This window comes from Coloeus monedula (assembly GCF_965178545.1).
Source record: "Coloeus monedula genome assembly, chromosome: 2".
NCBI lineage: Eukaryota > Metazoa > Chordata > Aves > Passeriformes > Corvidae > Coloeus > Coloeus monedula.
Window position 1 is genome coordinate 51,201,637 of NC_138782.1, and position 17,074 is coordinate 51,218,710.

The 17,074-nt window shown below is 37.4% G+C and overlaps 1 protein-coding gene across 13 annotated transcripts in view; it reads right to left on the reverse strand.

The window, feature by feature from the left end:
• RGS7 (regulator of G protein signaling 7) overlaps nucleotides 1-17,074 on the reverse strand; it is a gene marked incomplete at both ends in the record, with an annotated part of 239,303 nt that overhangs the window by 55,897 nt on the left and 166,332 nt on the right. For 10 of the 13 annotated variants that reach the window (XM_082301769.1, XM_082301770.1, XM_082301774.1 and 7 more), the window contains 4 exons: nucleotides 1,329-1,410; nucleotides 1,544-1,620; nucleotides 3,305-3,369; nucleotides 15,235-15,286. In XM_082301769.1, coding sequence (XP_082157895.1) covers nucleotides 1,329-1,410; nucleotides 1,544-1,620; nucleotides 3,305-3,369; nucleotides 15,235-15,286 — 276 coding nt within the window. The remainder of the gene's footprint in view (nucleotides 1-1,328; nucleotides 1,411-1,543; nucleotides 1,621-3,304; nucleotides 3,370-15,234; nucleotides 15,287-17,074) is intronic. The other 3 variants (XM_082301768.1, XM_082301767.1, XM_082301776.1) reach the window with 1 other exon arrangement.

Consider the following 17,074-nt stretch of genomic DNA (forward strand, 5'->3'; position numbering starts at 1 on the left):
TACAGCCAGATTAAAAACATCTGCTGGACCAGGCAGATTTATCCACAGTTCAGCCAAAGCTCTTAATCAGATTCAATTTCCTCTTGTCCTGGTCCCTTTAACTCTCTTGAAGCTTCAACAATTCATCTCTTCCAAACCTGAAAATTACATCTCATTCTCAGATTTAAAACCTTTACATCCATTTCTGCAGCAAATATAAAAGCTCTCTGCACCTTCACAGGTCTCAGGTCCACAGATAACTTTGTGTCTATTCCCTATGTAGCTCCAAGCTACATCAGATGGAAAATTTCTTTCTGTTCGCCTTCCTTATTTTATGTCAGTGATTAGACAATAATGTCTCAGTCTTCTTGCATCTATTGCCTGTGGTTGGAATCTTTAACATGAAATGATTTTCTCTACCTGACATTCTAAATCCTACCTAAAAATCCCTTTCTTCTATGACGGCTTCAGTTCCACAGTCACAAATGTAAGCTGACCATGCTCAAGTTCACTATTTTTTATTTAAACTTTCTCATTGCATTCTACTCTTCTACACATATCATCATCTAATTTTACTTCCCCCACTAAAAGTAGCTTATCCCAGTGTCAGAGTAAAAGATACAGTCCGTGTACGATTTCATTGGTAATGATACCAAACCCGATGCACGGTAAATGAAAGTTTAACTCTAGGTAAGGGAAACCGATACTGCTCTGTAGTAAAGCAAAAAAAAGAGTACAGTTTAATTGGAATTATTGTAAGAATTGACATTCTGTCTCACAATTGTAGCACTCAAGGTAGTTGACTATGTAAGAACCTTTCTTTTTTAAAGTTTTGATTCAGATGGACTTTAACAAAGAACTCAGATAAATCTTGTTTAGACAGTGTGTGACTCCCACAGCTCAAAGCCGATATCTAACCTTTGTGTACTTCAAAAATAGCTTGGAAACAAAACTAGAGTGAAGTTGAAAGGCTTAGCAAGCAAAAAAGCAGACTGAAAAAAAGAAGTCAGACTTATTTAAGGGTATTTTTAGTTATGCTGATAATTTTGGTTGTATGACTCATACCTTAGGAAACCTTTGAGATGATAATAGTCAAAGACAGGTACCTTCTGATTCAAGAAATCAGGCACAACACATCTATTCACTGAAAATCGTGAATTGGATGCACACACATCTGCAGTCTACAGTAACAGATTCATATAAACTCTAGATCCTAAAAAAAGGGAAGCAAGCCCCAACCCCTCACCCTACTGCTCTTTTACTTGTCCCCAGGCTACCCCAAAGCTCCACAATGGCTGACATTTATCAGTGGCCCTGCTCACAGAGCCAGCAGCCCCACCAGCACTCACCACCGGACGGTGCACATCCCAAAATGCCCGCTCCTGACTGTCAAGAATCTTCCTCTCTATCTTGTCTCTCTTCTTGTCAACCCTGTCAATGTCATAGGATATTTAAAAGAAACAGTGTTGATGACAGTAATTTTAAACATAAAAAGTGTCCAACCACTTTCCCCCTCTTCAAAAAGCATGCAGAATGAAAAATGCTCATCTCCAAAGGAACTTACTTTGCTTGTGCTTCAGCTTGCATAAAAATAAACTCCCATTTCCGAGCAAATGCTCGCTGTAGCCTGGCCAAACTCTCCTGAAAATACATCACAATTTTAGTGGGTTAGTTTACAAGTTATTTACTCTCTAATAGCTTCTGGCTTTATCTTTCCCTCCTCCCCTCGCATCCCCCTCACTGAGATGTAATACAAGTCACGATATTTGTGTCAGTGTAAGTGGACCTTACTTATCTGATATAAAGTTTTTCTTGACACCAAATGAGATGGAATACTTTTGAATGCCTCGACTATTTTAGTTTTGAAACTCTGATAAAAAGGGTAGATGCATTCTTCAGTAGAACATGGGATTTCTGAAACATTTTTATATATTGGGTGCTGGCTTAGGAATTCTGAAATAGTACAAACATCTTTGTTTTGAAAGTATGTAATAATGAAAGAAAACAGCAGTTATCTCCATACTGGATGATCCACACAACAATTCCTCATCAGTTATCCATGCAAATGGTTTCCACTGAACAATTTTGGCTGCCATTTTTTGTAGCATAGCCAAACCTCCACAGCTATCCTCATTTTTAAAAATGCAGACTATAGTTCTTCAATACTGTACAGGAAATGTATCTATCCTACTAATAACAGGAAGAACATTTATAAAATCTTTGCAAAATTCTTTCTTCCATTGATGCTGGAACATTTTCACTGTCTCCAAGAGAGCTTTTTCAATCTCTCCCCAGCTTAGCAGCAGTAGTATGCAGTCTTCTTAACAAAAAATGTGCTGTTTTTACTATATTTCTTTGCATTGCAAATGTATGTCTGTGCCATACACACTGAAAATGAAGACTACAGAAAGAGAAGAGCAGACTTTCCAGAGATCTTGCCAATACCAGTAAAGGCTCTCATGGATTGTACACTGAAAGGGAGTTTTCTAAGGCATGTAACTATAAAATTATGCATATCCCACCGCGCAGTACACTGAAAAACAAGCTTGTGCCAGAAGAAGCAATACAGCATGTCAGCATGGTGCTGTGGTGTGTTGAGAGGCCTGGCTGACTACCCTGCTATCAGGTCACAGCAGCACAGCTGGACAGCTCTCAGCTCAGAGCCAGGGCTGTTTGAGAATTTTATGTTGACATGTTCGTGAAAAATTCAGGAACTTTTTGGGGGTAGAGTTGGAACTCAAGACATCTCTCTCCTTATCAAATGCCATCCTCATCAGCTAATCAAACTCCCTCTTTTTCAGGCTCTTCCTGGCCCCCATTATCTTACCTTGCCTGAGGCACGGCACAACCATCAGGGAGTAGGAATGCCTGTAGTCTGACCCTCTTTGCCTCTCATCTAGCTGATGGGAAAAGGCTCAAGTGTCAGCATCACTTATAAAGAATGAGATTCGTATTTCTACATCTATCAAGAGGTTTTGAAAATATTGTCAGAGATCCTTCATTCAAACCTTAAATGGTGTAGAGAACAACTGCTTCCAGACACTAATGGTGTACCTGGGATTTGTGAAGTTATTTATGGTCCTGGCATGGTGATCTGAGCAGAGTAAGATTAGAGATGGACTGTAATCTCAACATTTGTCCAGTTAGCCATCACTATAGTCTCGCAAACACCATTTAAAACTACTCAGCAGTGTTAGACCCATAAGCTGGAAGAACTGGATAACTAATAAATTTTCACATATAATGGCTGTAGTTCTCATGCTTAACATTATTTCACGGGCTCATTAGGCCCAGCAGAAAAATTTACTTTTTGCCAGGTACTTACAGCTTCATAGTCTGCTAGTTCTAGCCTTGCTTTGTTTTGCATTGTCCGCTTGCAGAGGTAAACAGCTGGAAAAGAAAAAATTAACACAGAATTTGTCACTATCTCACAAACACAGCAGATCAGAAATGAAGGCTTCATATCTGGTTTAAAGCTAGCTTTTTTTCGGTTTGATGTGTCCCTTTTCCTAAAAAGCTTTAAACATGGGATCAATGCTACCTACCAGTATTGCAACTGAAATGATGGATCAGATATAGAGGTTCATTAAATAATAATAAAATCTGCTTTATGCAACACATCATATGTAAAATGCATGAGGTACTTGAGGTCAGGGTTTTTAATGGACAGGGAACTAGCACATTAAAGAAAAATGGCAAAACATTTTTCAAACTGTGTGTGTATAAACCATAATGCACAAGAGTTTTAGCAGGAGCTGCTGCTGTATTAGTCAAACAGGTTTTTAAGAACATGAATACATGGTTTTATTTAGTTTTACTCTATATTTAGAAAACACAAACTTTCAACCTAAGAAGATTTTAGCTAAAAAATAATTCCAGATAAAATTCATGTCTCATACAGATTAGTCTGCTATAACCAGAAAATAATATGAGACCAAAATATGAAAAAAATTGTGCCATCTACTAGTTATGAGAAAAAAAATCTTATATTGATTTTCTACATCCAAAAATCCTTCAGGAGACCTGTTCTGCCTGCACTTCATTCAGACAGAGCAGGATCTTTGACAATAAAATGCTGAAGTTCATTTCCAACAGAGTTTATTTAGCAGCAAATACTTCAGAAACAACTCTGAGTATTATACAGTTTCCCCCACCAGGGAGACAATGAGTGCAGCACAATTCCTAATTGTGCAATATTTACCCACTTCATTACTTCAGAGCACTGCTCATGTGTTAGATGGATGTATCTTTTGATCAGTGTAGGTAAGAAATCCTTAACTTATCTGTTGTCTCTACAAGCAGCAAAAGGGGTCCATAATTACTGCTTGTGCTTAGGAATGTTCCTGCTCCCTGACTGCCAGCTTGTCTGCTACAGGAGCAAAGCCTCTCTGTGAAATAACTTCACATAGGAACTTAATTCTTCCTAACTAGGAAGAAGGAGGCACTCGTTTTAGATATAGCTTTGAGTATTAAGGTAGTCAATCCAAATATAATTTAAGATTCCATGGAAATATTTATTCCTGACATGTCACCTGCAAATGCATGCACACCCAGTCCAGTGAATGTTCTTTTAGTTTAATTGATTACAAGCACTTCTACCTGCAATTAAAAGTCTTACGTGATGTAAAATGAAGCTACATTTTAATGCAATTTTTTTCTTTTCTTGCCCTCCTCTTTTTTTTGTGTGTTATTTGGTCTATTTTCTTTCAGAATATTTCACTTTCCACTCTCATAAGAAGCCGTGGTCTCTTTCTCTATTCCCTGCACCCCTATATACCCTCTGGTTCCAAAGCAGTTTCTGTGTTTACAAAATATAAAAAGACAGATATATGCCCATGTCACACACAGCAGACAGATACCTTCTATAGCTTTCATGCATTTTAATACAATTATACACTTACACTAATGCATTGGCATGCATGCTGAAACGTCACAAAAAGATGAGGGGATGAATTTTGGACCTTTTGTACCTAGGTTGCATTCACAATCAGTACAGTGGTAAGAGATTCTTGAAGAGAGAGATGGTCTTTTTCATTTAGCTTTTTTTACAGTGAAGCATTTTCCTCTTTTCCTTCAAAATTGGTTATTTTGTCGAACAAGAAAAAAAAAAATCCCAAAACCCCCTTGTAAATATTAGCAATAAAATACATACCTTATATAAATGTGTAGACAGTTCAGAGAATTCCAGGGGTCAAATTTTGTCTACCAATCTAATACCACTTGAACAGAAACAAAACAAGCTCCCAGTTCCTGCACTGGATCAAGACTTTTAAACCACATCCTCATAGTCGCAGTACAGGCACTTTTAGTTAGTTTAGATCTTCCTTGAGTCCCATTGTGGGCAAATTTTGGGATTATATTTCCTGCTACCTCCCACAAAAATTGTTGTTTCAGAGGTAGCTGACTGCTCATCTTTCTGTCAGGATAGGTTTCATCAAAAAAAGTATCTTCAGATAACAGAGATTTGAATACTGGAGAAACAACCACTGGGTCACCAGGAGACAAATCAGCTTGACACTTTGTTAATTTAATACTGTGTCTCCACTGTGTAACTCTACTGCAGTTATTTTCCCTGCAGGGTTCTTTTAATGACCCTCTTTGCTCCCAATCCATAGTAAACAGTTCATATAAAGATGTTTGGTTTTCATTATGAGCATAACTTGGCCAAGACTCAAAAAATCATGTTCATCCCTCAGACCCTTTTTTTTTTTTATCTGAAATATCCAGATTCCTTTCCCTTCAGAGGAGCCTAATGGTTATAACACCTGTGGCTTGGATTCTTTATGTCAGAAATGATTCTATGTGCCACCGTGGGTAAGGCAGAATATGCTCAAGGAAGGTTTAGTATTGTGGGAAGTGTAGCATATCCTCTAGTGTAGAAGAAAACAGTGCTGGAGGACATTCCTACTCTGACTCAATTTACTGCTATTACTATGTGCTAACAATTCCATCCTTATAAAAGTGCATGTTTGACCCTCTATTTAAGAACTAACTGCCATGAAAAGCTGGCAGCAGCTCAGGAATTTGTGTTCACCAGTTTGTACTCTTGCTATCATATTATTTGGCTTATCTGTAAAAAATTCAGTAGCATATTATCTGTAAAAAATTCAGTAGGAAGAATGTGAAAATCAACCTCATTTTAAGCCATATCATTTGAAGATACAGCGTAATGAGGTTTTGTTATTCTGACTTTTAGGACAATGATATTTGAAATATGGATACTCCCACCTTTCACAGGCACCACTCCTTTTCTGCGCCAAATCCCGCATGAAGTAACTGCATGTGTCCAGTAGCCTGACTTGGACGATGTCAATCACCTTCCCTCTCAAAGCAGAGTCAGGATCTCAGGATCTCCCAGAATTTCAGCAAATTACAGTGTCTGCTTTCTAATCCCACGTGTTGACAGTGTTTTTACAGCTTCATAAGAAGTACAGCCTGCAGGAAGGGTCTCCAACTAAAAGCTCCTCTATTTCCATATATAGTTCTCTATTTATCTATCCCGCAAAGGTCCTGGTCCTCAGTACACCAGGGAGCTGTGATTGCACCGAGTAGCCCATCTAGGGCCTCCACCGAGGCCTGTGCCCTGAAATTGTGCTCAAGCCCAGCTACTCCCCCTGGCACAGGCTTGAGCTGTGTTGTAGATAGATCTCCAACCAGCCCTGTAGCCTACCCATGCTGCTGCCTTGCTCCTGCTTGCACTGTTGCCAACCTCAGTTCTTGCTCACCTTCCCTTGCAGAGCTGCCCGCTCTTGCCGCTCCCTGACAAGGGTGCTGAAAAATGCTCACCATGGGGATGAATGATATGCAAGGAACAGGGTCTGATTAATAACCTCAATTTGCTAAATATGGACTGCCTTATACACTCTTATTTTTGGAGCCAATGTATTCTGATGGATTTTGCACTCAACATAATTGCCTCTACTAAACTGAATTATATATTAGATGCTATAGCTTATGCTTTAGAAGTGACCGATTATCATGAGAGAACAGATTCGCCAATAATTTTAAAGGCCATATTAATTTGTAACATTTGATAATGAAAGATGGTCAGTGATGTTTATAAATGGGTATTTGAACAACAAACCAGTATTGAAACACACTTCAGTAGCTGTGCAGCAAATACAGTCTACTAGCTCTTGAAAATTCTATTCAGGCATTCACAAAATGTGGGCAATCTGAGAGTTTCAAGTGAGACTGAAAAGCCACAGTTGCATAAAGAGGATGTCTGTGTTTTCCCTCTTGCAAGTTTTTAAACTGTTACACCCAAAAAAATCATTTTCATGGTTAGATACCTTTGTTTCCTATTCTTGACTGCTCACTTGTACTTGAAAGTGTCTAAGAAACCTCTACAGATTTTTTCTTTAGATAAGATCATAGAGGTTATGACAGGTTTCATTCTAGACTCAAGAAACTGGACAGAGTACACATTATATTATACATGCTTACTCAAAAGACCCCAAAAAGCCAAACACAGAACTTTCACCCAAAACCTACACTGAGGAATTTTATTTTGTTGCTAAACAGGGGTAAATCTTCCCTTTTGCCACAGTGGAGCAAAGGCCACAGCTAAATTCAATGGAAGTTTAACTGGGCCTCTGAAGACCGTGGACTATGGCACCTACACACCCACTACCATGTACACGAGCTCCTTCCATAATTGTCCCAGTGCCAGGGGTATCACAGCTTGATTCACCCCAGACAGTGGGTGTGCTTTCATTGAATGCTCATTATTTCCACTGAGACCAGGTTAAATTTACATACTCCCTGAGTCAAAATTCTGTTTTCAGAGTCAGTGTGTACAAGCCTAGTCTGTATCTAAAGAGCAAAGAAAATAGCAAGTACTGTAAGGCCTAAGGGTTTCAAAGCACCCTGCAGGCAGACAGTTCTCCCCTGAAGTGTCTGGGGAATTACAGGACAATCAGCACAAAACATGACTGCAGGATGTAAAGCATGAAATTAATTCCCTTATTTAAACGTTGGGATTTCTAGGGCTATTTCATACCATCTTTAGGTCACTTCTGCTTTTAGTCAATAGAAAAAAAAATTGCCCTTAGCAACAGCTATTGAGTTCCACTTAGTCTTAAAAACATTATTACAATTCTGGGGTGGACAAATGGGTCACCACAGAGCCCTGTGTATCTATAAAAGAACCACACTCTTTCATAAATGTTAATAACATTGTTAGAAGGAAGACCATGATCAGTTTTATGTATATTAAACTGCCAAATCATCAAAACCTTGACTTATGAAACACTTCTCCTCTTCTCTACTCTTTACTCTTTGATCCTGTTTTCTCCCATAACATTTCAGGAAAGCAATTTGATTATAGATTTACATGAGCAGAGGACTTTCTTACATAAACCAAGGCCAAGAAAGAAACCAAATTTCAAAGCACCAAAGAGATCAAGAACTAGAAAAAGACAAAATTGTCTTCAACATACAGAAGTCCCCAGATGATGATGGCCCTGGAAAATCCTGCAGAGTGACAAAAATTAGTATGGAAGAAAGGTCACCAAAGCTACATGAGCTATAGGATTAGACAAAGAATATCCAGTCATCAAATAAAATTTAAAATTGCATCCATTGAACTATTTCATGTTCCTTGATATTATCGTAACGCTTTCAATTTGCCATTATGGTTACATTTTCAGAGAGTCAGAGTCATCTCCAGGGACAACAGGGCTTGAAGAGGCATGGGAAGTAGAGCATGTCGGAGTGCCAGCATTGCTGCCTCCACACTCTTCTAACCTGGGCTACCCATGGTGATGGGGACCTCAGCCTCAGCACCAAGATTCCATTAGGGTTAACATTCAAATGGCCACAGAGCCCACAGCTCCAGGGACACTGGTGCTGGAGAGGACATTCCATGGTGATCAGCAGCACACCAACATTGCTTCCTTCACACCTTTCTAATCTGGGTCACTCGTGGTAATGGGATGAGGGGAAGTCATATGTGGAGGGGCTGAGGTCCCTTGGCTTTTCAGCCTAGAAAAGAGAAGACTTAGGGGAGATCTCATTGCAGTCCACAGCTTCCTTGTCAGGGGAAGGGGAGGGGCAGGCACTGATCTCTGTAGTGATCTGTGACAAGGCCTTAAGTTCTGTCAGGGGAGGTTTAGGTTGGTTGTTAGAAAAAGGTTCTTCCCCTAGAGGGTGGATGGGCACTGGAACAGCCTACCCAGGGGAGTGGTCACTGCACCAAGACTGTCAGAATCTAAGCAGCATTTGGACAATACTCTCAGGCACATGGTGAGATTCTTGGGGTGTCCTGTGCAGAGCCAGGAGCTGGACTTCAAGGATCCGTGTGATTCCCTTCCAGCTCATGATATTCTGTGAAAACTATTTAGTTTACTAAACATAGTAACTTGAAACCAATTCAGAAAATTCCAAGTTATGTTTATGAATCTCAGAATTTTGATAAGAAATTTTATTTCTATTTATAGGGGACCTAGATGCAATTATCAATGCTTTTAAAACAGTACTGCAGAAACATGTGCCTGGATCAGTTACCCTTTCTTATGTGTGCATACAAATGCATCAGCCTAACACATTTTCCATGCTCCTCATATTATGAGAATAAGTTACACTTTTTTGGAAAGAATATTTCAGGTAAGCACGAAACTCTGAAGTGGTGAGATGACTGGAAAGCATTATCAGGGAATGCCTCCTGGTTAAAGAGCCTTCATTGCAGTGGTTTGTCAATGTCAGAATTAGCAAGGATCAGAACAAAATTCAGGCCATGCTTGTTGAAGTGAGACTTTAATCATTTACATGACAGAGACAGCTTCTAATGAGTAAATAATATATCCCTGCAGAGAAATATAATGGTATATGAATTCAGAGCGGGGAAAAAATACTGTAGGTCACCTCTTCTACCTTTCTGCTAATGTAAATGTCTTTCCTAAAGCACATTTGATTTGGTTCTGCCCAGATCAAATTTTACGCATAGCAAGCACTGGCACCAGCCACATTTTTCTTGAGAGGCTGTTATTCTTGGTAGACTGTACTCCTCACTTAGTCCTGCCACCAAGGTCTTAGTCAATATATTCTGTATATGTAGCTTCCTAAAGGCAAGTCATTCACTTAAGGAGTCACAACCCAGTCTTAGCAACAATTAGTATGTTACTTGAGTTCTGGTGGGAAAAGTCTGCTGCTTAACACCTAGAAATCCAGAAAATTTTGAGAGACAGATCCTTAATTGAAGGATCTGTATTAGGGACTTAAAAGAGTTGCTTGCAGGAGTCATTACTGACACACTCTGACATCAGCTGTTGAAAAAATGGGAACTGAGAATCAAGATTTAAGATTATAGAACAGCAGAGCTCTCCAGAAACTATTTACATATTCTTCATAAAGTCTCATGGCATGAATTTTAACAAATAATTTTTTATTTATACATGACAATTTGTATCAAAAGTGCTTCTCTGCTACCAGTTTTGCCCCAAGCTGTTGACTCATAGTCATGAGTGGATTTCCAGAGATGCTGAGCACACACAGTGCTCCAGCCAAGTTCAGGTAAGCAACAGGGATCAGTATTTCTCAAACACAAATTGCTTACTAATAAGCTGTTGCCAAGGAAATCCTTCCTGTGGATTTGGGCAAAGAAAACATATAATGCATTCTCTGTACAGTTCTCCTTCCAAACAGTCACTCTATGCTAAAGGGTGCAGAAAGACAAATCAGAGAGAAAATTCCTGGACTACTCAAATTTTCATAGAGGAATTTGAAGCCAAGCATGTAAAATAAGTAAGCAATAGACTCATAAGAGAAAATTATATGAAAATTTTCAACATGTGAAAAACATGATACATGATTGCAATTACTTTTTGTGCACTATCTACTTTTTAGCGTTACTGCAAGTTTGGGAGAGAAGAGGGAAATGAGCCAGGGGAAATGGCTCATGTTCAGAACAGAGCAGCAGAGGGGGAACACAGAGAAGCCTCTGTCAGTTTACTTTAAGCGAGAGGAAAGTATCATAAGGAAGGAAGTGTTGTTCACACTGACTTGTTAGCTGATTATCAAGTAAATTTAATAAGGAAGGTCTTAAAAATGCTGGAGAATAACAATGAAACAGCTTTGACGCAGCAAAAGTAAATGGCTACTTGATTTTACTGTAACACAGGATAGATAACAGTCATGACTATCTGAAGAACTGCAGCACTTATGCAGACAGGTATCTTACACTTTTAAAGAGAGCAATTAATTAAGACTTCCCCCAACACCTGTGAGTGCTCTAATTTCGTAGGAGACTGCCTTTGCACCACATGACTTTACCTGGAAGGTTACTGAAAATATGTTACATTTTCAAAACTTGTCCTTCTTCACAGCAGCAGAATTTGAGAATTTGCTTTGAGTATGCAAAAAAATAGTCTAACTTAGTATCATTTAAAGATCACATGGGTGAGTGCTCTTAAAATCATGTTGTGTTATCAGTTACTTACTGTGTTCTCCATAACTTACCAATATTCTGCAGTCCTCCTCCATTTTTAACTCATTTGAGAGAAATGCACACAAAAAAATTACAATGCTCAAACAACATCCTGTTGCCACTACATAGATGCAGTTGACTTTTTGTCTTCTAGTATGAGTCCAAACCTTCCTAAGACTGTACGTGACTGTGGCACTTCCTAAATTTTATTCTTTCTCTCCTTTGAGCATATTTCTCTTTTTTTTAATATGCATTTAACTGTAAGAAAAAGTCTGATATGTCACAGATACTTTTAAGTCTAACCATCAGCAGAAGTTCACTAAAGAAAATGAGTAAAAATTACTAATTCTTCATATTTTATACATCTGAAATTCTTATAAGCCTCTTACATTGAGTAAAAATTACTAATTCTTCATATTTTATACATCTGAAATTCTTATAAGCTTCTTACATTGTCAAAATTAAGTTAAATTAAGCCTAAAGAATAAAAAAAATGAAAGAAAAATCTGTCAGTTACAAAATTATATCTGTAAGAAAAGAGAAGATAATTACAAGCATGTCACATGCTCAGCCACTAGCTGTGTTCATTTCAAGAGCCAGATATTCTGAATTGAGATCCAATTCTATTTGTCACAAAACCTAATCATAATTCAGGAACGTGACTTAACTCTCACAGGAAAAACAAAGTTGTTTGAACTACACTGGCCTTAATAATACTAGTCATTATTATTATTATTACTTAGTTTCACTAACATAATCACACTAAAACCAATGGCATTCTACAAAGAACAACATGTCCTGCCTGGGTGGACTCCAAGACATATGGGACTTCAACAGATGGAACTTAAGGGCCTTCCTTTGTAAAAATTATTTGCAATTTGAGGAATCCCTCTTGACAACACTTTCAAGCATCATTTTCAAGAAAAAGGAGGGAGATTTTCAGTGCTTTATGAAAATTAGCAGTTTCTCAGTAACCTCGGAATGATCATAGCCAATATTTTGGAAATTACAATCAAAAGGCTATTTTCCATTTTGACATATATGAAATTATTCCAAGCCCTGTTTTTGCCACCATGACATAGCATTGCACTACAGCTTTATTGTGAGAATGTGTGTCTGGTTTTTTGACATATTGGAAGATTCTGTGTATCTTTTTCAGTTACACTTTCTACAGAAAAAAAATTTTTAAAGCAAATATTTGATATTACAAGCTCACGTAGATCAAATTATATTTTAGAGAAGGTATTAACATATTATACAAATATGTAAGGATTATTTTCTTTCTTAGTTAATTCTGGTAATAAACTAACATACAGTATGTCAATCTCATTTAATTTCTTGTTTAAGATAAATTATTTTCTTGGCAGTGTGCTACATTCTGGACAGTAGCCCAGCTACGGGTGAGTAAAGATGAATGGTTGGGATTAATTTTTAAATTAAAATAAAATTCTAGAGTATTTTCAAAGCCTTGTAAAATTAGGTTAATGCCAAAGAAAGTGATTTGCTTTGTTAATAACTTTGATCAAGGAAGATTACAGTGGGAGTTTACTTTTTGCTAGTCTTGAGAGACTTCTAATGCCTGCCACAGTCATTCATTTTAGAGGGAGCAGTTTCAATCTTGTTCAGGACAAGTCCATGAAATTGGTAGCACTGCACGGCAGCATAATGCATGATAAGTATGAAGTACATTTGCATATCTGTAATAACATAAATTATATTTACTATATTTTCCAGGAAGTAAAAATTACTGCAAAAATCTGCAGAACCTATTTGGCATATATTTGAGGTGAAATTTATCCTTTCATATTCTCAAAATGTTTCAAACCTACTTTAGATTTGTTTTGGTTCCTTAAATATTTTTATTAAATATTTTGATTTTCCTGTATTCCTCTGATCATCGTTGTTTACAGGGAAAATGCTAATTTCTGGGACTCAGCAGATGTTAACCTAATAAGAACAGTATTGAAAAGGTGCCTCAAAAGTTTATTTTCCTGCAAATGCCCTAGCATTATCCAGTTCTGGTGAGACACAGCCACCTTTGGTAGCTCCAGTGCAATTCTCTGGCCCTGTTGCATGGGGAAGCTGTGGGTTTGTTTCTCACAGGATTGCACTTTTTGTCATGACATGGAAGGAGCAATGAGATAGCAGGATTGGAGGGTTTGCTTCCCCTTCCTTCTCCCCTCTTCAATCAAAGAGCTTAACTCAGCAACTGAAACATATTTAAATCTCAAAAGCTCTCAAATGAGTACATTTACTGTTCAACAAAGGCACCTCCCTGTGTGATAAAGGCACTGATTCCAAGCTTTAGTCTGTATTCCTGGCATGCAAAACCTGGACAGATTATACAAGATTTCTATTTACTGACTAAGGTTCATAATTCACTGACCAATCCACTGATCAGCTGTGACAGGAAAGTTAGTGTCTCCTACTTTAGACTAAAGGATATTAATGGAAACTTTCTCAGCCTGATCTCAAATTCAGACATGTTAAGCATATAATTATTTATTAAAATCACCCCAGTAACGTGATACACATTACAACTGATCAACTTAATGTCTCTTAAACCATAGATAATTACTTGCTGATCTTTAACATATTAGGGGACTATACTGAAGTAAGAAATGGTAAATCAGTCATTTTTCCTTCAGTGACTAACTTCCTCATACGGAGTGGCTAAGCACACTTATGTGTGATAAGAATCCTTCCTCCTTGGGAGCTTTCAATAACTATTTACTGGACATCTTCAAATATCAGTAAAAAATTGAACATTTTTCCACTCCAATTGGATGAGGACACTGTCACATTTTCAAACTCTACCTTGAAGACACTCAGCTCTGCTGAGAGTCTCAGCTTAAAATTGCTTTATTTGGCAATGTATTTGAAACTAAACTCTCTCTGCTCCAAAAACGCAGGAAGCATCTATTGGAACCATCCATCCCCTTTGGAGTCTTTGGCTCCCAAGGGCATAGAATCCAAATTACAAGTGAGCACTCACCTAAATTTCTGAAAAGCTGTAAAAAGAGACTTTCATGGTCTGAGGTTTTGAAAACATAACCTATCATGTACATGCTCAGTTACCTAAATAAGTGACCTGGTCTTCAGATGGGCTCAGTACTTACAGTCTGGACTAGAATGAAAAGGAGGCTGCTCATAGATCCACTTTCTATAAAAATTAGGTCATTATTTGGTGTACAGAGGCACCTAACTTAGTTATAATTCTCTATTGAGATTTTTTCCTAATATGTTACTACCTATTATCTTCAGATTTTGCTGTCCAAGTACACACCAGTAATTACAATATATAATTTATTAATAAACCCCCAAGGCACAGGCAAATAAACAAGGTATTTTCTAATACAGTTCATATCAGAACCATATTAGTTTTCATAATAAGCAACCTTCCACATGGTGTACATTAGAAATAAGAGCTCTAAACTAGGCACATCTTTGGGTCTCAATCTGGTTGCACAACCATCAATAAATTGTCCTCTGCTTCACTGAGATTCTCTCACTGTAAATAACTACACTTGCTGGAGCAAACAGAGGATGTAAATGGCAAGGTAGGTTTTGATGAGTCTTGAATTTTGGGGTTTGGGTTTTTTTCTTTTCTCCTCAGATCTACTCCAAAATATGACTTTGACCAACTTCTGATAAACTTTGAGTAAGGTAACAACACATTCATTTCAATATCAGCAGCTCTTGCACAGGAATTACATGACATATAATTATGTTTTAAACAGTGGGATGGTGAAATAAGACAGATGGCATTGATGCATTCATTAATACAATGCATAATTTCCAAAAGTAATAGGAAATATTTCTACACTGACCATAGTCTGTGTTTTCCGGCTCCCAACAATTTGATGGCCAAAAATAGGGTGTCTATAGACAAAACAAAGAAGTAGGAAACTGAAGTTAGACAATGCAAGCATTATACAGTTCTTGGATTGTTACTGGTTTTCAGAAACAATTTCTATTTTTTGTACACCTATTATACTGTTAACTTGACATTTTTGAAATAGGCGTCAAAACAGAAAATTACATTTTTACACCTGTTTATCATACTAGTGTCAGAACAACATTAAAAAAAAAAAAAAAGTGGGGTTTTTTGTTCTCGAAGTTAGGGGAACAAAACCCACAAGGCTAGGTAGTAAGGTTGTCTTTTACATCTTCCCTAGAAATACATCTCTCACATGTCCTGGAGAATCAGGTTTAGAAGGTACAAACACAGAAGATCCTTTGAGGTTCATTCAGTTCTTGATTTTTGAGAGTTTTCATTCATAGATTAATATTCAATACTCTTTCCTGGGTGTTATTTGTTTAAAAATGCCACTAAAAACATCTTGTTTTCACAAAGACATCAAAGTCTACTTTTTAATAAGTGTTTACCAGTTGTGATTTAAAAGGTGATTTGTTTTTTAAGGGAAAGACAAAAAAGTACCAAAAACTACTTCAACACTAAACTTATTAAAATTGTGCTAAATGTATTGTTAAAAGAACTCACTTTTAGCAAATGAAGAATACTGTATAGGCTTTTTTCATACAAATAACTTCATTTTTAAAATAACAACTTTGTGTTAAAATGTAACTGATTATAACATTTTTTACAGAGCACCTCATCCCTGTACAGGCCATTCACTTAAGAGTTGGACTCGATGATCCCTGTGGGTCCCTTCCAACTCAGAATATTCTGTGACTGAGTGGCTGTATAAACACATACACACAGATACAAAGAATTATATAATATTTGAGCAGTTGAATAAAACTCATTAAATGTGTGAACTGGTTTGAGTGGTATTTCAAAACACGGGTGCTTCTTCAGGAAAACCTTCTGCTTTACTCTCTATTTCTTATTTCTCAGAAATCTCCCACCTGCAAAAATGGAAAACTCTTTGCTGCCCATTTCCTTTCAGAAATTTTTTAATGTTAATCTGGAAACCAACGGGGTTGAAGGGTGACACATTCACACCAATTGTCAAATTAAAGATATATTGTGAAAAATCTCTTAGCATTGTAACACCGATGCATCAAATTTAATAGAAGCAATTTAGAACTTGCTACTTATCAAGCAACAGCAAGGAGCTAAAGGATAAAAAAAGGAACTGTCACAAACTAACTTCAAAGGCTAAGATGTGTTTCTTGCAAGCTGTTTTGTACTTTGTAAGGGAGAAGCAATAATCAATTCTCCGATCAACCATCCTTCACAGTGCCACTGAAATCAAAGTGACCAGTAGAAGCACATACTACCACAAATGGAAAGAAGATGAACCCCCTAAAGAATGAATTGCAGTACTCTGCATGTTTTGGAGAAGCAGCTATAAAAATAATTTAATATATTTATTTTTATTTTTACTCATATAAACCAAAAGGTCACCATCATTGAAATATACAGTTTACAAACTCAGGAAGGGAGAACAGTCTTTCCTTAGAGGCATGAAATGTATCCCCAGAGAGGCCCGAGAAGAAAAGCACAGCTGCATCATTTTTCTGCTAACAAGAAGGTTAATCTCTGTTTACAGGTTCAAGCTGAGCTTCTGAAAAAGGTATGTAGTGAGGGTTACTAAATACATAGAAACCATATCCACTCAGGCAGCACTCCTGCTGAAACTCTTCCAGTTGTGGGCATACTTGCTGCAAAATCCATATTAAAGCTCCTCATAAATACTTAGG